Here is a 22275-nt window from a genome sequence, read left to right as displayed (position 1 = left end):
ATGACACATTCTGGATTCTGCTTCTACTGTATTTTTCAGATTAGAGAATTTAATCTTTTGAAGTTTCACTGTGTAGTAAGTACTGACACTTACGGTGGTTGTGGCATTAGAACGTTCCACACAGTTTGGAATTTCGGCTGGGTCCTGTGGGAGGTTGATAGGTTGTATGAAAGGAGCTTGAACCTCCAAGTGGGCACCCTGCAGAATTACTGATTTTGAAGAATAGGAAATAAAAGCTAAGTGCATTTATTCTTCTTAAGAGTCCTTTGGGTCCACCAATGGTTGAATTTATATTTATGAAAAGATGTTTCTCAGAACAGAATGCATTTCAAGTCTCAGCTTCACTGAGGTGGCAGTGATAGAATAGGTATTAATATTCTCTCCATTATAAAATTAATATGAATGTTTCATTTTCTAACTTAGCTCTTTCATTTTAAAGGACTATCTTAGKTGCTTACAACAAATATACTTTGTTTCTTTTAAAGATTAATTTGGAGATTGTAATGGTGGAATATATCAATTGATTACATTTTTAACAGTTGACTTCATGCTGTCTTACGAGATACAGTTATTGTGGGCATTGATAGTGAGTTTTTTCCATTTGTAACAGAAAATGTATGCAGGATGGGAGTATCAGATTATTGAGACTGTTGAACATCCCCCATTAATGTGCGCAACTGCTTTTTGTGCTTTTTGTAAAACTTTCTTTAGGACCTATTGCAGTTTTTTATAAATATACTTCTTTTAAAGTATATGTCTCATAGATATAACCCAAGCATTTTTGCATGACCAGTAAAAATACAGTGTAGATGTTTTGATACATCTTCTGGGGGAGAAATACAGACAAACAGGCAAAGTTTTTGGCAGACATACCTTTCTCACAATTCTTGCCTCCATTTGTTTCCTTCTCATTAATGTTTCTTATATTCTCTCTAATGCTGTCTTCCTAGTCAGATTTCTAATTGTTGATCTTGTAGAGGAGAAATAAATTTTATCATGAATGGATGAGGCAAAAAAGGTATCAGTTGGTGAAGTTGTACAAATAGATTATGCTTCTGGAACATTTAAAGTTTAGATTCTTGCCCTATTAAATCAGTGAGTTTTGTTAGTATTTCAGAAGTCAGAATTTTTAAGGGTTTGCAAACTACATGCTCTATAAGCTTTGTGCATCTTGAAGAGAAAAAAAGTTGAGGAAAAATGTGGCAAGTGACTGGATAAAATGCCCTCTTAACTGTTTATGATAAAGCAGTTAGGAATGCTCAGGATACATGAAGACATCTCATTTAAAGACAACCTAGAACTTTCAAAAGCTTCTATTGAAATGCATTGTCTTACCAGACATACTTGATCCCAGTATCACTGCAGTCTTCTAAATGTTGAAAGCTTGGTATTTTTGAACATAGGTTGTGAATAAGTCACTGCATTTACATAAGTTTACATTTTGATATTGTTGATTAGATAGTCCCTTCAGAAGAGCACAGTAGAATTAGATGCAGGCATGATGTGTTTACTGAGGAAGATTACACTTTTTATGCAGTTCTTTACAAACTAAGGGCTCTTTTAAAGATTTCATGGCTACAAGTATTTTGGAATAGAAAGAGCCCGTTAAAAAGTGTATATGTTGTGTTGCAAAGAAGTGGGCTTTTAAAAGCTACAAATTATTTCTTAAATAAAATACATGATTTGCCCGTCACCTTCCCATGTTTCTCTGCAAATTCCAGGATGCTAAATACTGCTAGGCTTTTTTTTTTTTTCCATCCTCAGTTTTAATTACTGAAAGATTAGTGAAATAAATTAGTTAAAAACTTGTCTTGGATTTGACTGTTTTTATTTTTGGAGGACATATTTTGTCTGCATTAAAACAGAATTTATTTCTCTTTTCCACTGGATATATTATAAAATACAAAACTGGATGATTGGTGAATTCAGCAGAAAGAAAATGATTTTTTTGTAATATTTTTAGCCTTTTAGGTGAGGGATTGTCTCTGTTGCTCTATTTTATGGCAGCTGGTTTCCTACTTTCTGTAGTGACCAGAACGTCTTCCAGTAATAGTTACCACTTTCTTGTACAGATAAGATGACTTTGGAGTATTGGTAGATTGTAAACTAGCATTTTAAATGAGATTACTGGGATTAGTCATGTTCACAGAGAAGATTTAAGGTGGACTTGATTTAGGTCCTTAAAATTACCCAGTGTATCATAAAGCCATTTTGGTCAAAAAGAGAAAATAATTAAAATAAGATGTAGTGAAAGAATAGATATTTTGTGTATTTTAAAAGAAATAAATTTGTATACCATTGCATTTTTCTGAGCAGCATGTAAGTTTCTTTCTGGCAAGAGAAGAGAAACATAATGAAAAAATCAGTTTCTAAAGAGAGTTTTATAAGACTGAGAAATGCTTTGACTGTGAAAATCAAGTAGAGGAAAACAGTCACATGCATACTTACTGATATGCACATATACAAATGTATGTGTAAATATATATTTAAGGTAACAGAATTGTTTAGGAGACTTTTCATCTCAGTATTTTTATACAATGTGAAAGAAGTGTTTCCATTAGCAGGTTATGCTTTTTCTTTCGCTCTTTTTCTGTTTTAGGAGTTCTTTCATTTTCAACTCAATCCAGGACTTCTTCACTAGGATCTGTTGTCCTTCTGGTGTTATTCTTCAATTTGTGTTCCACTAAAGTGTTTTCCTACACCTGAGATATTTATCTCCATATTTTCCTTTGGTTCCTTTCTCCATGTGAGCAGCTGGAATACTTCTGGTTTAGAGACCTAACAAGAAAGGATGCTAGGCTCCTAGCCTAATTTTYCTCTCTGCTTGCATGGAGAGCTCTGCTACACCTGAGTTTTACAACTTCCTTCTTCTGGTGGGAAAGACATTCTGGGCAGTGCGTGTTCTACTTTTCTTTTGCCTTGAATAGCAAACATACACCTGAACGCTGAGTAGGAAATACAGTTTTAGGTCGGCAKTAGAGCTGGACAGGACCAATGTAATCATGGTTTTGCAATACTGAAGTAATAAACCCTTCCCCAGTTTCACACCTTGTAAATAGCCCTGAGTTTTATTTTTGACTTGTGGCTTGCTGTTTCCACATTCTTCATTTGAATAGCTGTTGTCATGAGATTATTTGAATTTGATTTTAATTTCAATCACTTCCTCTTCCTCAAGTGCAGTATCAAACCACTTCTGCCCAGTATTCTTGTACTACCACATGAAGCATTCCTTCTTTGTTCTGGTGTGAGAAGTRAGGGGATTTTTTGTTGTAATTTTCAGTAATTAAACTGATTAGAATTAAACTGGTGGGGAAACTGCATTTGATTATACAGGCAATATAGGGGAGGGGAAACTCATCTAACTAACTAGGTTCCTTTCCAGTCTTTAGGCTTTTAATAGCTAAGTTAATTTCCTAGAGGAATATGGGCTGATTGAAGGAAAAGCTATAATCATTAATTGCAGTAGATCTAATTTGTTTGAAATATAGAAGAAAGACTGTCTGGAATTTCAGGAAAAGTAAAGAGCCGTACTCCTGCAAAGTTATTTATTGCAGTCAGAGTAATAGATTTTTTTCTTTCCCCTGATAAATTCTGCCAACATTTTTGTACTRTTTCTGTCAGTTATATGTATCAGTAGGAGTGATACTCTTAGGTCAAAGGATTATTAAGGAGATAAATTAAGAGGGCATGTCTTCCTACAAATCATGAGCATAAGCTTATGCTATGTATTTAATATCTGTGACACACATTAGCTGGAATGCAAATTTATCGTGGATATAAGAATCAGAAAAAATGTTTTGGTGTTCTTGTCTACCTGATGCTTCAGAAAATCGGCAGAAGATGCAGTTCTTCTCTAACTATCCACTCAGCCATTTCTTTGCTGAGGTGGTTATAGAATATGAGGTGATTGTAGTTGTTTTCCAAGAGAAAACAGAATTTTCCATGTTCAGTGTAGGTTTCTTTAAATTGTCGTTTGATTTCCTTTTCACTGAGGGTTAGAGCCTGTGACTGGTGTTTTGGGGCCTGTCTCTAGTAATTGCTACTAGAGAAGTCATTTCATATGGAGCTGGAAAAAAGATTCATCATCCTCTTCTCTGAGCAGCTACAAAACCATACTTTGTCTGCCTTACAGCTGTGTTCACACATAGCGTAAGATGCATGTAATATGCATCTTACTGGACACTGTATTCATACAGGCAAAGTTTCCTATTGTGCATAATTCAGCCTTTATTTTCTCAAAACATTTTTTCAGAAGTACTCTGCTGCTTCAAAATTATGTTATCATTAGAATAATGAAATTAAGTATTTGCTATACACCAATTAGATTATAGTATCCCTCTTTTTGTTTCTTGGATATGGAACAAATCATTGTGGGTACATATTAATGGACCTGAATGCAAAAGGTCCRTATGAAGGCTTGGAGTTTTTTAAGYTGCTCAATTTACATGATACGTAGAAATAACAATTGTTAAAATAAGAATGTATCGTATATCTTTGTTTTAGAAAGTTGCTCTATATAGTTGAGTTCTATACAATGCAGCACTTGGGAAAAAGATGACTAAGTTTTTTTCACTTTTATTCCTTGTCTTGTCAGTGTGATTAGGATACTGCAGTCCTTATGTTGAAGCGTTCAGTCAGAATTACTTCTAGCAACTAGGTGGTATGTCAAAAAAAAAAAAAAAAAAAAAAAAAGCTTGGAAATGAGTTTTAGTGCAGGCAAAGGGTAAATGTGTTATCTACTTATTTCTTTAACATGGTGATACTGCTCTTGAGACAAYGGGCAAACTGCTAGTAGAAGCAGTGAAAGAACGTGTTAGCAAAAACAGCAAGTACAGGCAGTTCTTGTGGTTTTAGGTAGGGGCATAGCTAAAAGCTTGTGTGGTGGGATTACTTGTGGTGGTAATTGTAAATTCACCAAAAGGATCTTTGCCACAAGGGGGTGAATTCGTATCATCTGCCTTGGGTTCAGGTAACAGGTGTTCTGCGTTACCAGCTGATAGTGCCTACCTGTCTCCATTGATTCTTTAGGAAAGTCAGTCTTCTAAATGTGGTCTTCTGATTTACATCCAAAATATGCATCTGTTCTGGAGAGTTCAAATATGTGTCTAACTGGAAGTAGTGCTGCATGAGATGGTAGCATGAGTACTGGTTGATATTGGCAACCATATCAACATTTGCAGAAAGCAAATATGGGAAACTTTAGGGATGACTCTTCAGTGCATAATGATAAAGTTATTGATTTGCTGCTGTTGCTTGAATATTTCTTTTTCTGCATGGCATTATTAACACATGTCAGTGCAGTCAATCTACCATCCTGTTGTCCTTCAGAGAAAATGAAAGATTCTCTTCCTTCTAACCTCAGTAAATTTTTCATCAAAGCCTTAATACTGTTTCTGCCAGGTACTACCTGCTTGAGTACACACTCTCATAACRGAAGTGCCTATTTGTGGCAATTCTCTTTTTTCTTTTTTTTTTGATAATAGCTTTAATCTTCTTTGTAACTTAGAAGCGCCTGTAATCATTGTTTTAAGGAGCTGTATTGAGCGGAYAACAAAACTATCTGACTCTTTACCTTACTTCGCACTCAGACATGGGGGCCATGGCAAGGAGCAGGTACACAGGTGACAGTCAGGAAAATAATGTTGCATGGCTCTGACTGTTTGCTAGGCAAGGATCTAGACAGTATGGCGCTAACCTGACATTTGGTGAGCTATCTCATGAACTCTGAGTAGCTGCGATTAGAAAACCCCCAACAACCTGACAGGAAAGAATTGTCCCACACAATCTGAAATCCTGTCATTCCTACTGATTTCGTCTAGGCTCTTGGCTACGCCATGCCTTTGAAAATATCAGCAGGCCTTCACATCGCTTTAATTGCTGGTGAGCTCACTTTTCTTTAAAGTTCCTGAATAGAGGAGTTTTTTAAGTTTTCAGGACGTGTGAAAATGGTAAGGTAACAATAAAAATAATTATTGGGGGGGGGGCTCCTTTATTTTTTCTAATTTTGGATTATATTTTTCAATTTTAAGATTTATCATGGATAAATTATTATGGTACAGTAAAATGGAGAGGCTCATCAATCTCTCACTAAGCATACTTACTTTTATCATAAAAGGGGCGATACCTGGTATCTCTAGTACAATAAGTTGATGGCTACACTTTATTCCTAATATCTCTTATGGTCTTCTCAAGATCTTTTTAACTTTATCTTTCTGCAATACTCAATTAAGATAAAGTATGAGTAGTATATTTGACAATAATATACAGATAGATTTTAGGACAATGTTCTTATGGACAGTGCTAAGATGTATATTCCATATTTTCCTGTAGCTTATTATTCCTGGTTTAATCAAACTATCTAATTTATTAAATTTTCCTTTTCTTTATAAAGCAACTTATGACTGTTACCATTACAAAAATATTTAGCCTGATAGCAGCAGTATAAGCCTATACTTAAGATCAAAAAGGTAAAGCAAAATAGATTCTGTGTTTTTCTATACCAGATTCTGAGTTTCTCTTGTAATCTGACTCACACTGACCACAGCAGGAGCTGTTTCTAATTGCAGGCTATATAAAGAAATGGTCATTAGCGAGGTTATATATCATACTCATGTGCAGAGAATGTTGCATTTGCTCAGTTGGATATGTTTTCAAGTAGACTTTACTTCACTGCTTTACTTGCAGGGTCTTCAAATCTTACATGTCTATGCTAGTTGCTTGCAGGAGCTTATAATTCATTGTCAAAATCTTCCTTTCGGGCTGCTCTTGCAAAAGTAGTGAGGTAACACCTTGCCTTCCTCTAATTTTGCAGAAAAATTTACAAGTAAAGTCTTGTCTGCATAGCTGGAAAAAGTGCAAGGGCTATTTGGATAGGGAATGAGGTACTTTTTTGTTAACTTAATATTGTTCACGTGTGTTAATTCCCTAAGCAAAAACAACAGTGAAGGCAGTTCATTTTTTTCTGAAATGCGCTGACTGATGTCAACCCTGGAGCTGTAGCTAGGCTTGCTGTTGCTTTGAATGCCTTGGAGGAAAATGGAAGTGCCATGGGGTGTGCCTATACCACAGGCTCCCTTTTACTACTAGACACGCTCAGGAGTAATGTTCTGTTCTGCTGTCAGGCCCCAGGTATCTTCTTTTTAACAGTGGACTTTGATTTCATAATAAGCCATGGTCTTCTATCATTTTGAAAGCTGAATATTGAATATTAATACTTCAATGCTGAAATATCTTAGTTTCTATTACCTTCTGATTTCTTCTTGATTTTCGTAAGATAGTTGTTTTTTTCTTCAAACTTTTTGCAATCAGACAACAAAGAAATTATTTCACTTCTAGGAATAAATTTTTTTACGATTATTTCCTAACAAAGGAAATTGAAATGAAGTCTTGTAGTTTTTAGTTCGAATGTTAAATGACTAACATACAGTGATGATCTTGTATGTGTGGAGACTTTTGGAGGTCCAGAGGTGGTTGTAATTTTGAAAAGACAAAAGCAAAGTAAGCACAAAGARCTTAACTCTAATTTTTCTATATTCCACATAATATGTTCTAATACTTCTGGAATATTGGAAAAATGCATGAATTGTATAAATTCCACAAATTATTTTGAAAAAATTACTAATAGAACTGCTTTTGTCATAGTGCAAGTAAACCTAGGACTACCTCTTACTGTTTTATGTACGCTTTTAAATATTGATGATAACTTTATGAGAAAGGGTTAATTACATACTGTAGCACTTTGATTTCCTTTAATGTTACATTTAGAAACCACACAAATGATCCAAATTATGAGATGAAGAATTGGCTGTAGTAAACCTGAATATTTTTTGCTCACTATTCTGCCCTGAAGTAGTTGCTTTTGCTTTACATTTCAGCACAGCTATTTTAAGTTATTTTAAAATAACTTGATGATCTAGAAGGCAACTTCAAGTGGTTGAGCAAACCACAAATTGACACAGAAAATGGATGAAATCTTAATTCATAGTTCTTTTTAGCAGCTGATACTTTATGTTACAATTTCTCTACCTGTGTTTTAGAATGAAATTATGCCTGCTTTGTGCATTTCTCCTGTTTGCTATGAAGAATGAGAGAAACATGAAAAACARTGTGCCTTCCAAAATGAAGTTCACACAGAGCATGATGGTACATGATTCTGTACCTAGCAGTTAGTTTTAGCCCTTTTCTATTTCCTTCCCTTTCAAATTACAGCTTCTGATTCAACACACCTGTCATCTTCTCCCTTCCAAGGATGAGATCAGCCTCATAAAACAGGTTCTTCTAATTGTTCTTCACAGGTGGGAGTGGGAAGCCTTTTTCTTTTGTATCTCCTTTTCTTTAATTAGGAATAGATACCATGTTATTGATGAAAAGGATGGAACTCCTGTTTTTCTGGATTTCACCTAAAAATGTTTTGCTGAGTTCTGTTTGGGATTGAGGATTCTAGTATTTCCTGGTGAATATTATTCTTTAAAAAGTTCCTTTTTTTTTTTTTTTTTTTTTTTTTTTTTTTTTTTTTTTTTTTTTTTTTTTTTTTTTTTNTTTTTGAGGTGTTCTTTTAAGTTACATTCTTTGCCATGATTGACTGTCTTTCCAACCAAGAAGCAATTATGGTAGCTTGAATTCTCAGGCTACTGTAAAACTTAGGGTTCTTCTTTAGGTGGAGCTTAAACTTCAGTGTGTATGGAAATTTCTTTGGAAATGTTTAGTATGTAATCTGTGCCAAATGCTTTATCTCTTGTGTATTTTTGTCAGTTAGCATGTGTTCGACAATTTAAATTTCCATTATTTTTCTCTCAGCCTGCCTTAGAGTAATCAGAGTATTTCATTATGAGGTAAAAACCTGTCATTTTGATCCTTCTAGTTTGAAGATATGCTTTCAATTGATAGCTGTGTGCTTCTTTTGATACTGTTTTCACAGTATACTGATAGAAGTGACTACTGTCTTGTTTTGTGCCTGCGTAGGGTTATTTTATTTATTTTTTTTTGCTCTTGGTATCAGATTTCAGAGATGTTTTGTATGTGACTGATTAAGCTTAATGGGTGTAATGTATATATTTTAAAAATAGTTTTCTTGAATAAAAGTATGGTATAATTAGAGTTGGTAATGTATTAGAGGAAGAAAAAAAGCTGAAAAGTTATGACAGTTGTTCTTTCTGTATTGAATTCAAAATGCTGCAAAGGCAATTTCCTTGTCAGACCCAACTCCAAAAGTCTCATTAGTGTACTAATGGTTTTTTGCTTAATCTACCTATGAAATAGCCTTTAGAAGCTTGAAATTTAAGGTAATGACTACTTCATTTGCAAAGATGACAAAACTTAGTTAAAACAATTTGGTCTCTGTAGAGAGTTTGTGAGAGCAAGGAGTAGAACAGCACAGATTGTATCACCCGAATAAACGGCAAAGCCGTTATTACTAGGTCCAAATAGAAAACCTCTACTTTTAATTGCGCAAAGCTTCCTGTTAGATTTTTATTAATCTTTAAACCAGAACAAATTTGCAGTATGCACTTTCAGGATCTAAGAAAGAAAGTCAGGCACTGAAAATGCTGGTTGCTTTCATTTACATCCCATTTGACCGCCACAGGCGATGGAAACTTCATAGAAACAAATTGGACCCATTAATTTGTGCTTCGAGGCATCTTGTCTTTTCAGAAAGAGGGCTTCAAACTGGTACGTTTACCCATGATGAAAGGAGACAGGGGTCCTGTGCRGCCACAGAGCTGCGTGGGCCGGCGGCAGGCAGGCTGCTGAAGCAGGTAGTCGCGAGCCGGCTGTTTTGCCTGATAAAAAAAGAGGTTTCAGGCGGGGTCTGCGGAAGTGTGTGAACAATTTTGCTGAAGTATTTTTCAGTTTCTTGGATCTGCTTTTATGTTGGAGAGATTTTAAATAGTAACTGTGACATTTACCTGTTGAGATGATAAAGGTTTAGAGATAGGTGACTTGTTTGTAGAAACTGGCTGGATGGTAGAAAGCAGTGGAGGGAATTGCTGCTGCCGGCGCTGGGGAGTGTTTCTCGCGCGGCCTTGCATGCGCACGGCAATCCAGGAAGCACCTGAAGGCCGCCTTTACGAAAGGCATGTAGGTGTCTGAAGATGCTAACAGAGGAATTTGCCTAAATGTTTTGAGCTGATCCTACTTCGTAGGCTGGGAGGCTTTCTGAGTTTCCACTAGGCCCTTCTTGGCATCCTGAGGCACTTAATAACTCTGCAAAACTCGCTTAAAGACCCTGTTGTTACAGCAGTATTTTTCTCTCTCCTCATTGTAGTGACTTTGCATGCGAGGTAATTCTTCAGGTAAGGTTAATTACAGTGGTGACTGTACCGTACCCCCAGTGTATGTAGCTGTATTCTTTTGCTATATATGCTTTGAAATTACTTCATGATCTTTAAGCCTAAAGCGTTAAACTTTTTACTGTAAACCACCGGAGCACATCTTGCGTAAAAATGGTTTAATGTACGGGGCATGGCTGCTAGCTCACATTCCTCCTTTGTTCTCCCTGCTTTCTTGAGAAAAGATCAAACAAAATGCAGTGACAGGTAAGGATGTCTCACGAAATATGCAGAGAGATGTGGCTTCCTGTTCTGTAGATTAAAGCTACTCTGTTCACATGCTGCCTGTTGCGATGTTTTATTGATGAATGGAAATGGTGTCTGAGGCAACAGCGTCTTGCATCTCATGACATTGCTGGTTATAAAGATGTCRGCTTGAGTAAATTTCCCAATTAGAAAGTATTGACAAAAATATTTGATCTTTTTACATAAAAATAAGCTCAAACGTCTGCTGCCAAAGTCAGACAATATCAAGTAATCTTTTGAAAGTCTATTTTTATTATACTGACAGATGTATGGCTGCATGACATAGATGTCAATTTAAGTTACTAATGCCATTAATACTTGACAAAGACATGTTCTCGGAAGAATTTACAGTTTTAAAATGTYGTCAGAGGAGTATATGCCAACTAAAAGTAACCAGAGTTATTCAGCTATGTTGTTAACAAAGCTAAAAGCCTGTTATCTCCAGAGACATCACAGAAATATGGTATTGGCATCATTTTTATTTTTTAAATTCAACAGAATTGACAGCAGGAAAAAAAATCATTGTTACATCTGTAAACATCCATGTAAGCAACATCCTTTTTTCACTTTTTATATCTTTTGGGAAATAGTGGAGGAAGATTTTCAGTTTCATTTGAGGTGAACTTCTTCAGCTCAAAAATTTCAAATAATCCTACTTTTTGGCAAGGACGTTGTCATATAGAGGACGCTGAAGAAAATGTCAGCACTTGTGACAGAATTTCTGGTCCAGGTATTCAGTCAAAAAATATTGAGAAGCCCTATGACTTGTTAAGAAGGCTGAAATTTGAAACATTCACTTCCAGTTCATACTTGTCAAACATGCTGGTATACTCATTATTCAAATTTGTACRTTTTAGTAACTGGAGATTTCATTTCATAATGAGAAACTAGGCTTACCCTAAATTCTTTCCTCCCAGATCTTCCTCCATCCCCCAGAAGAGTTTTGGAAGGAATTTGGTTGCTTAGAGCAAGAAGTGAGTTTGCTGGGTAGAAGAGACCGGCTCTCCTGGAGTTTGTTTCGTAGTGCTGTGCTGGTGCTGCTTTTCCTGTGTGTTGATCAGAATAAAAAATCTAGTCCTTTGAGATGCTCAGTCAGGTGAAGTCTGGCAATTTCTGGTTGAATCCAGGGACATAAACATCTCATTAAGGGCCAAATCGTTATGCTCAATGAACAGGCTCATTTTAAAAAAGGAAAAAAAAAACAGTGTTTTCCTTAGAGGTGAGCCTGAGCTTTGTAGAAATGCTGTTTACTTATGATGCTAATGCTTCTAATGCATCTGTTCTCTGCGCTGAGGCAGACTGCAAGGAAAGAGGGTAAGATCTGCCTCTCCAAATCTAGAGGTCGAGACTCCTTCTATAGTACTGGAGATGTGCAGGGTCTGCTGTACTGCAGCATGTCTCATCCTGAAGCCAATACTTAAAATACACCAAGGGAATTGCACCAAATATGTGCCTGTTTTTCTCATTGAAGCCTGTGTTAACTGGCTTCAGGTATTTAAAGTTAGATAAGCTCTCACCTCTGCTGCGTCTTGCAAGTGACAGCGATAGCTAAGTGAGGTGCTTTGGATGAAGTTTTATAAACTTGTGTAATGTTTACAGTCTGACCAGAAAAGTATGTAGTCGTGGCTGTCTGACCATTTTGTGTCATGATGCCTCTTACTTAAGTGAGTACATGTTAAAATTACATTTCAAAACCTATTTTGACTGGATTTTCAGAGTTAATGTGCAGGAAACTGTTAGATCACAGTTTTTAAGGACGCAGTTTTAGGAAGGTTGCATGGGTCAGCATGCAATAAAATAAGGTACAAGAAGTCTTTACTTCACATTTCTTTGGAGCTACTCTCGTGCTTATTTGTTTTCTTTCACTGTTCCTTGTCTTGAAAATAGAACAGTCTTCCTCTTTTTTCCCCCTCAAGTTTCATATAACTTCAGAATCATGTGTTTAAGTCTGAAATGGAGAAATAAGGACAAGAGGTTCACCAAGATGGATTTACTAGTTGTCTACAAATGTTGTCATGTGTATTACTTAAGACTGGACATGTCTTGATTTATGTGGAGGAGTTGTGTGTGCATGCAGGGTAATGGTGCAACCTGGACAGCAGTGTGGACTGCATCAGGTTTTGGAGAGTGCCACAGTGCTTCTACCTGTATGGTCCAACCATAGTTGAACCTTTGCAGCAAGAGCCCATATAAAGGTGTTTTGCTAGGCTTAACATTTTAGGAGCGCTGCTGGGTGAAATTCAAGTGTGGGTTACACTGGGTGCCTGAGAAGAGAGGCCATATTTGCTCCTACGTAATGAGATGTGATTACAGCTGTGTGGCTGTGCCAACCTGCTCTCCGAATCCAAGTTAACTGGTGGCCCTCACAATAGAAGGTGAAAATTGTAGTGTCGAGTGCTCTGGCTGGGGAAGGGTGTTCTTAAGATGCAAAGTGGCAAGTTACTTCTTAATGGTAAAACTTTCTCAAAAGTGAAAAAGAGGTATAGTTTACTGAACCTTTTGGTCACAATTAGAAAAATCAAAAAATAGAAGCTCTCGTTTTTTGAGTGACGSATTATGTTTCTGGAAGGTATAATGCAAATACAATTGAGTCATGGCCTTTCCTGGCATCGTAGGAAAATAGTTTGATATTTCTTCTAGTATGTAAGCATAATGCTTAAAAGAAAAAAAGCCTATAAATTATTACTGCATTTCCAATAGCTTTAATAGATGCACTGAAGCCAAAAATCTGTTTGAAACATTGTTGCTGTTTCTATAGAGAAGTGTGTGATGCTGATCTGTGCTACATGTTTTTAGCAAGTTTTAGAAAGGATTAGAAAGATGAACATTGTTGGAAAAACTTAATGAGAGACACACGATTCTCTGAGAAGCCAACAAATGAGAGTTTACAGTGGGAATGTTGGCTGGGTATCAGAAGAAGTGTTTTCTCAGCAGTGGAAACTTTTCTAACAGTGAAATTTAGCAGACCTTAGATGTAGCTCTCAAAGGTAATATTTGAAATCCTAGAACTCCATTCATTCTGAAACAAGAATGGAAATTGTACATTCATCTTAGCATGCCAAAAAGAAGGATCTTGCATTGCAGATCCATTGCATTAGATAGCATTGTTATTTTTATTTTCTTCTGATTTGAAGTATGTTGATTTTTATCTCAGAGATACACGTTTTACTGCAGAGAAGGTGATGTTAGCAGTTAAAGGAGTAGTTTGGAAGCTGCTGTAAAAATGTCTGGTTGTTTTTAGTTTGTGTTTGTCATTAATACTGAATTTCAGTGAGGACTAGAGCAGGTACCTATATAGAAATTGAAGTTCAGTGACACTCTTCACAGTATGTCTGCCCAGATATTCATTACTATTATTGCATCTTTTCAAAGGCAATTTGTGTGTGGCAATATTTGTTCCCTCCTTCTTGCTATGCAGGGTCACAGTAAAGTAGCTGTGCCGGTGATGTGTTAGCAAAATAATTGATTCATAGGGTGTAAATGTGTGAAGGTTAAGTTAATTGAAGATCTTGAGGTAGTCTAACAGTTTGCCGTAGCCAAAAGAGAGATGTCGCACTATCTGTGTTATCAGCTTCTCTTTCCTAGTCGCACACGCCTGCAACTTGTGTCTCTCTTCATACTAGTTCACCTCAGTAAAATGTCAGAAAACTGAACCAAGAAAAATAGTGGATAGTTTTCAGCTGATTTACTGAGTTGAATCTGAAGGAGGAATCCTGAGTATAAAAAAGGGAGGATGTCACTTGCCAGGGATGAATGACAGAAGGGGAAGGGAGGCAGGAGCCTTCCCGTTTTGTCAGCAGAAGGCTGTGCCACACCGGTTCAGCTGTCAACATGGAGTGAATGGGGTGCTCAAGCGTGGACGACTGTGCTAGTTTCTTTTTCAGTTTTCCATTTTGTGTCTGTGCCCTTGCTCCAGCCTTTCTGTATCTCCAAAAAGCATAAATGGCAACAAAGCCTGAGTCAGCAATTTAGAATGTTTTAGAAACAAAGATTTGCCCAATCTTTCTCCATCTGACCTTCCAAGGAACTAGATCCAGGCTTCACTCAGAAAGATGTATGAGAACATTACTCTAGGTTTTGCCTGAAGGATCTACTTGTTGGATGAGAGAAGAAACTGCTAGTCCTGGGAAGGATAATTCATGTACTTTGTTTCACTTCGTTTTGAGAGATAATGTCAGTTATGCTGGATAAACATGAGAATTTTTATTCCTTTAAAGAGCACTGTGTTTTAAATAATCTAGAGCCACTGCTGCTTGAGTCACTATAAAGACAATACTATTAAAGATATATGTTGCTTTTTAAAAGTTAGAAATCTCTCTTTTATCCTGGTTATGGTATTTGGATGGAAAGTTTGGCTTGTCAACTGARACAGTTTCACTGCAGTATCAGGGAAGGTGAGCTGCACAGGGTGATTCTGAAAGTGGATGTTAAAGGTGCACACAGAGAATCTACAAAAGAAACTCGGAAACCCGAGTTAGCCATCTATCTTTTGTAAGAATCTCAAGCAAAATGATGGGAGAAAAACACCAGCAGGGAATTTGCTCTTTAAAGCTGTCTAATTAGGAAGCAGAGGGAAATTTTAGAAAAAATAACTTGTAACAATAAGTAGTTTGGATAGTGGAAAAAAAAAATCTTCTACATATCTTACTGTCTGCTTTTGTCCTGGAGCAGGGAGTGGTTTGCTGTCTTGCTTCTCCTTTACTCATCAGTAAGCCATAAGAAATACCAGTGACCATTTCTTTTCCTGTTGCTTTTGCTTTTTCGTCTGCGTTACTGTATGAAGGGAACTTGTGTTTCCCATATGGCTAATGTGACCACTTTGCTCCAGGCAGGTTTAGAAGCTTAGGCTTTTCTTCTGTTTTTGCCCAGGCTGTGAAAGGAAAATGTGTGGCGGGGCTCCGACTGTGCTAGTTTAACTTGAATGACCGTCTTGGATCACCATACTCTGAAAATTGCTTTCCATAAATGATTTATCTGTTTTTGACACAGATAGCTGGGTATTTGTGTTACAGAACCAATAAGCATRTGAGGTGAAATCGTAACTTAATTGAAAACAGTGATAAAACTCTCTTAGTTTTCAATGGGTTCATCGTCATTCTCTAAGGTCCCCTGTCACAGAAAATGAGGAAAGCTAATCATAAGTTGCATCAAAATCTGTTTCTCTAAAATGAAGGATAGTTTTACTTCATTTGTTAATCAAAAGGAAATATGATTGATAAAACTATAAATTCAAGACTGCAATTTCATGAGGTATTCAGTGCATAAAGCTTTTCTAATTACAATTTTATTTATTAACATATAGATTCAAAGATATTGCAAAATGGTGTAAAGGTAAATACTGTGATTATAATCTATTTAAATAAAAAGATTGTGTTTGCACAAAGTGTTTTTGGTTAAGTGTAGAGTAACAAAGTTATTGAAACAAACAATGGAAAATCTTATCTGTTTTTTGGTTCCGTATACATTTAGGAATCTGAACGCTAACGATTCTCCTTTTGTTCTCCTTACAGCTAATTCCAGCCTTCTTGGAGGTGGAGGAGGTAAGCCTTTGCTTAATACTGTCTTTATTCTTAAACATACGTGAAATACATGCCGAGGAAATGTAGAGCTTAGTTGTTTATAAGCAATATGTGACAAGTTCAGAAGATAGAAAYGTAAAATTACTAAATGGGAAAAATCACCTAAGTCAATAATGTTACATACAGTCAGGACAGAGGGTTTGTGACTGCTCTTGAATCCATCATACCCTGTGGTTTAGATTAGCCCTGATCTGCATAGAGGGCTGACTGAAAACATCAGTGAACTGAACAGTATTACCTTACGTTGCGTTTAAGTAGTTAGGATTTTTATTTAAGTTACTTTGAGGCGAAATTGAATGCATGTTAAATATTTTTCTAAAAAAAAAATATGTTAAAAATTAAAAGAAGGTGAAAAGTCATTTTAGTAAATTAATGAGGCTTTTGTTTGCCAGTTCTTTTTTTCTTTTTAATTGAATTGTTCACCCCATTCTGTTTGCGAGAAGAATCAAGTTAGATTTTGATACAAATCTTTTGTGCCTACAAGAAATTTTACCAACGTATCTGCTAGTAAGACAGAGGCAGAAGTGCATATAGTGAGTACTGTTTGAGAATATATGTATGTTGTTTTCTTTAAGAAGACTGGTTCTATTTTGCTTTTGTAATACTGTAGTACTGTGGCCATAGGAGCTTACATGAGTGTTAACAATTCAGAAAAAAAAAATCATACTGTTTTAGATTACTGTTAAAAATCATTACCGTTTTAGGTTTTCTGTTACTTACTGTGCCTCCCAGAGGGAAGTAGAAGAGCTCAGTTCTGGAAATATCACAATGTAGTAGCAGTACAGGCAGCTACTAATCTTTCTTCCTGGCCAGAGTTAAAAGGACTTGRAGATCAGAGCTTACATATGCAAGGGTAGGGGGAAAGGGCTCTGTAAAAAGACAGAAGATTGCTGTTGCTTGTGAGACTGAGGATAATAAGTCAAGACTTTTGTTTTAACAACCTTAACTGAAGAAGCAGCTATTCTTTGTGAGCCCTGAGCAGCAAATTTTCACATGAAAAGGTGCTTCACAACTGCACAGAGACATTTAAATACAACTATTCTTGTTTCCTGCTTAGATATCTTGTCATTAAAGCACAGAGAAGCCTTACCTGATAATCCTGTTGGATTAAGCTGTTTCTTCTGATTTGAGTCAATTTTTGCAGTGTACCAAATTTTTCTTTGTTTAAAACATAATCCTTTAAAAGGTAATCCTTTACCAGTGATTCATGTTCATATGGAACATTCACTGTACCTTTTCTTGAGTGCTTATTCTCAGCTGGTAACTTAAAAAAACCAATGCAAATGTTCAAATTCCAGTCAGGTTCCTAGAGCACTACTATTGTAAAAAGGCTTTGGTTATTGACTTTCAGTAGTATCTCTTTAGCTGGACTCTGCTTCAGAAGGTGATACCCTTTCAGCATGACACTAAATAATGGGGATCTCCTTCTTCACTCCTGCGGTGGCAGACTGGGCAAGTCTGTTTTGATGGTCATTTGAGATTTTTCCTGTGATTTAGTGCTCCTTTTTCTGCTTTCCCAGTTGTATCTCTGAATCAGATAGCTACACAATTCAAAAACTGCCTTTTGGGACTATATCTGACCAGTATTTTGTCTAGTAATCGTGGAAAGTGAAAGACACTTGTTCAAAGAAGACAAAGCACTTCTGAATCTAAAATAATTTACCAAGGGAATAGACAAACAAGCTAATGAAACTTCAGCTATAGAAACAGCATTCCTTGCAACCACTATCCATCTGGAGATCCAGATACAGAGCCAAATTGTTCTCTGCTACTGAAAGTATCTGTCTGGATGAGAAAGAGTGGTGTTTTTTTTTTTTTTTTTTTTTTGCCTAACTCGGTTCTTTACCACTTGGACTGATATTTTTCCTGAAAGAATGTGAAGTCAAATTGTTTACAGCAGTCAATAATTGTAACATTTCTCCACCTCGCATTTTGCTTGTTTGAGCACCTACATATTTTTTGCCACTGGTTTAGTTCAGTCTGCATGCAGATTAAAAAAAAAAAAAAAGTATGATGAACCAAATCACCAAATCTCACAGATGTTTATCCCAAATCCTTTAATCTGCAATGGACAAATAATCTCATACCCCACTGCTTGGGATACAAGTAAAATAACCAAATTGATTATTGTATAGCTTAGAGTTTGACTGACTCAAGAGTTTAGTAGCAAGCACTCTGAGGTGACGATGAGCCACACTCAGGTTGCTGTCTTATCCCAGCTCACTTCCACTGTAGAGTAAACTAATTWAGGCTTTCCAAATCTCTTGAAGAAAAATCTTGACAACAGAAGCATCTTTTCAGCAGACTCCCTGCTGAGAATTTCACTCTGAAATGGTATTAATTTTGGACAGCAGCCATGGGATGTTTGAGCCTCAGTCCTTGAAAATGTGTACTGACCTGCTCTTTTAGACAAGAGCAGTCAAAACTTTTTCCAGGTTGGCGTTAACTTGGAGAAGCAGAAATAGGACACCTAGAGCCCAGACAACTCAACTCCTGCATTATGCTTGTGACCGATCCACCTTGTCTGAGAGTTGGAGGAGAGTGAAACGAAGGCCTGTGCTGCGTAGAGTCAATATTTCTTGGGAAACTAACCTGTTATATAAAAATGAACATTCCCAATAAAAGAGAACATTTAATTTTCAGTTGTAAGGTTTTGGATTTAAAATAATAAATACATTTTTCCCTTTTCCAGAAGTAAGTGGCAGCATTACTCTGTGTGAAATATTACCAGTGAATTATTAAAACTTTATTACATATGTAACCACCAGCCTTCTTTTAATTGCAGGTGCTGTATAGTTATGATAATGCATAACTATTCCAGTATAATATACCAGTATAGTTTTTTCCATTAATAGAATTCAGATCTCTTCAGTAACACTTGTTAACTAAATCTCACTTTCACTGTTGGAGGTATGAATACATACCTCAGTTTTACAAAAAATGAAAACTAGAAATCTGATCTTGTCCATGTTCATGTAAAAGTTTTTGTGCTTTTAAGCTTATCTTATGAAGGATACCTTCTTTGGAGAAGGTGRGGATAAAACAATTGATAGTTTGATGGAAAGAGGTCCCTTCTTAAGATATATCATGAGTTCTGGCTGTTCAAAAATTGAAATGCCCTATTTTGCATGGCAGTTCTTTTTTCCTTTACAGTTTTAATAGATTGCAAGTATGTAATCTCATGTACTTTGTCTATTAAAGCAACCTGAACAAGATCCAATTATTTTCCTCACCATTGGTGTTCTGGAGTCGTTTTTTTTGTTTGTTTGTTTGTTTGTTTTTTGGTTTTTTTTGTCCTCCCTTCCGCTCCCTGCTACCTCTTTTCCAGTTATTTCCTTTGTGGGTTATTTTTCCTTTACTTTATTTGCTGATTGTAATCAAGTTCTTGTTGCATGATAATTTCTGGATTGCCTTTCTTACTTGAGTTTGAATTGAGGGTATATATAAAATAGTAAGCTACTGTTCTCCCCCTCCCCATAAAATTTTATTGCCTATGTTATTCATAGGGGTGGAGAAGTAAGCATTACCATTCAATGTGTCATCTTATTAATGTAATTTTTGTGAGCCTTGTACTTGAATGTGGTAATTTGTATTTACAAAGTCTGAGAGGAGACAGGCTACATTAGCAAAGCATTCTTTTGGTAGCATTCTTTGGACTCAAGTCAATTGCCCCCAAAAGTCTGTCTACTTTGCTGTCTCACTTGCTGTGTCTTTCTCATTTTGCCAGTATAACTACATGTTTTTAAGGGCTTTAAGAAAATTAAATCCTATACAGGCATAAGTGTGTTAGTTTATCTTAAATCTAGACCAGGCCTATCTCTCCAGCTTGCCAAGATACAGTTTGGCAGGCACATCATTTTAAGCAGCTGTCATGATACAGAGCACTTGTATTCTCTTCATGAATACTGTATGAAATTGGGGACAGTCTATACATAATCAGCCAGGCCCCATTCTGAAAGTGGGATTTGATTACCACCTGGGTTGACCTTTACCTCGTTGCATTGTAATAGTGGCAGAAGCAAATTTTACTTTCTCCTGCTGGAAAGAAATTACCATTGACTGACTTCTATCCAGGAAAACTGGTTTATTTGGAGAGAAGTTAGCTATTCAATGTCTGCAGCCTTTTTCTGAGGCTGAGCACAAAATCTCATGCCAGAGGAGATAGAGTTTGCATGTGGCTATGTGCACCACTTCAAAATGGGAGCAGCTACTGCAGGAATCTAATGAAATATTCTTTGGAGCTGAATAGAGATGGGCTGAAAGGGGAAGACTGGAATGGACCCAGTTGTTCAAGATACTTGTTGTTTTTCCAGCAAGCTGGTGAGCAGGTGGGAGGCTGTTGGCATCTTTAGGACATATTCAGGATGTGTTCGGGGACTGGGAGTGAGTAAGCAGCACAGCCATTTGGGGAACATTTAGCACCTAGCGCCCGTTTAGTAGGCCCTGCGAGATGCAGGCACGGGTCTGGCAGGCATGACACAGGGCTCAGTGGAGAGCTGTACCTTTCCCCAGTGACAGCTGAAGGCCTGATTGGGACTTTGGAGCATCAGAAAGCTCTAGGTACCAGTGTTTAAGCAACTGAATCATACTGTTCGTGTCCAGGTTTGTGGTGATTGCTTGAGTTGTCCATCTTCAAAGATGGAAATGGCAAGTGTTTAACAAAACCATCATGAATATTGCTAGTTCTATAGAAGTACAGGATAAATGCTCTTCAGGTGCTGCTACAAAGTTACTTGTGTTTGCCCACCACCCTGTCTGTTTGTTAATTAATTGCAGGCTAGTGAGTTCAGAAGGCCGATGATTATCTGATCAGTAGTGGCAGAAAGGAGCAGTTGACATACATTCTTTTGATATCCCTTTTCTTGGCCAAAGATAAAATGTTTACTATCACAACTATGACTTAGATGCACTACTGGTCATTTCTAGCCAGCTTCTCCTTAAAAAATACTGATTTTTTTTTCACTATCTGAATAGTAGCTTGACATCGACTTACTTGTCAGATGAATATTCATTAGCTTTAGAAGTGAAAACTGTACAAGAGAAAACTGGAGGCAGGAATGGCACCCCATAATAATACACAAAAATACTTTATAAAGACTAGCCCTATGCTAGTCCCTTCACTTTTATATCAGGTAGAAGACAAGCCTGTGCCATCTTGAACCAGGACAAAATGCAGTTTTGGATTTCACAGGGCTTGAGCCTGATATTTACCTAATTTAAATGCAAGTCAAGCAAAGGTTTAAATCCAAAGTTCAAATTTGTGCATGACGTGCATATAACATCACAATATTCCTTGAGAGAAGAAAAGAGTTAGAGAAAGGAGCACCGTCAAGGTTCTTTCATGCAAGAAAATAAGCAATATTATTCTGTATTTTGTATGTCAGCTTGTTGGCATTTCCTTGTATCATGTCAAATAAATTTGTCATATCGGGGCATGCTTGCAACAAATGGCTACATGGAACAAACGTGCTTCTTTTTGGATTTCATCTAGCTTCAAAAACCTACTTGCTTTGTACACTGCATCATCGTTYCTTAGGTATTTAGGTAATAGCTATGAAGATACAAAAAATTTCCTAGCAAATAATGTTATCTCATACCAGTGGACATCAGCCTTCATTCCTAATAAGKCTCTTTCTGGCTGTTGCATCTTATAAGATTTTCTGCTAAAGTGCTTTGTCTCTTTTTACTATTTACATGCTGTTTTTTTTCATCTCTTTAAATAGACTGGAGTTTGGGAGGTGCTGTATGCACCAGCTCTCCCACTATGACAGTATGTCAACCAATTAAGATTTTAATATTTATGCATTTCTGTATCTATTTCTGTGCCGCTGTAATAGCAGTTGATCAGGGCAGTTGGAAGCCCAGTTGCTCAGGGTAGAGGGTAACCTTTTCAAGGTGTTTGGTTCAACCGAGGATCATCATACTATTTATAAGATTTTTGTTTGAAAAGTGCCAAAGTAAATGAATTTCTCTGTAATTTTACCTGTTTTATAGAATTTGTTCAAACTTCCTGTGTTAACTAGGTCTTTCTATAGGTGTGTTATTCTTGAGACTTCCTTTATTTCTTTCTTAAATCCATGTATGTATGTTTACTTTTTACCTTCTGTTATTACAGTGGGTAT

General features: G+C 36.6%; 1 protein-coding gene across 3 annotated transcripts in view; it reads left to right on the top strand.

Moving 5' to 3' along the window:
• The window catches only part of MACROD2 (mono-ADP ribosylhydrolase 2), an 880037-nt gene that overhangs the window by 192758 nt on the left and 665004 nt on the right, over positions 1 to 22275 (top strand). For all 3 annotated transcript variants that reach the window (XM_085305606.1, XM_085305605.1, XM_085305604.1), the window contains exon 4: positions 16085 to 16114. In XM_085305606.1, coding sequence (XP_085161732.1) covers positions 16085 to 16114 — 30 coding nt within the window. The remainder of the gene's footprint in view (positions 1 to 16084; positions 16115 to 22275) is intronic.

This window comes from Rhea americana, unplaced genomic scaffold, assembly GCF_003343005.1.
Source record: "Rhea americana isolate MKP2758 unplaced genomic scaffold, rheAme1 scaffold_223, whole genome shotgun sequence".
NCBI classification, from domain to species: Eukaryota; Metazoa; Chordata; class Aves; order Rheiformes; family Rheidae; genus Rhea; species Rhea americana.
Note: the sequence above shows the minus strand (reverse complement) of the source record. Positions and strands in the feature narration are given on the sequence as shown.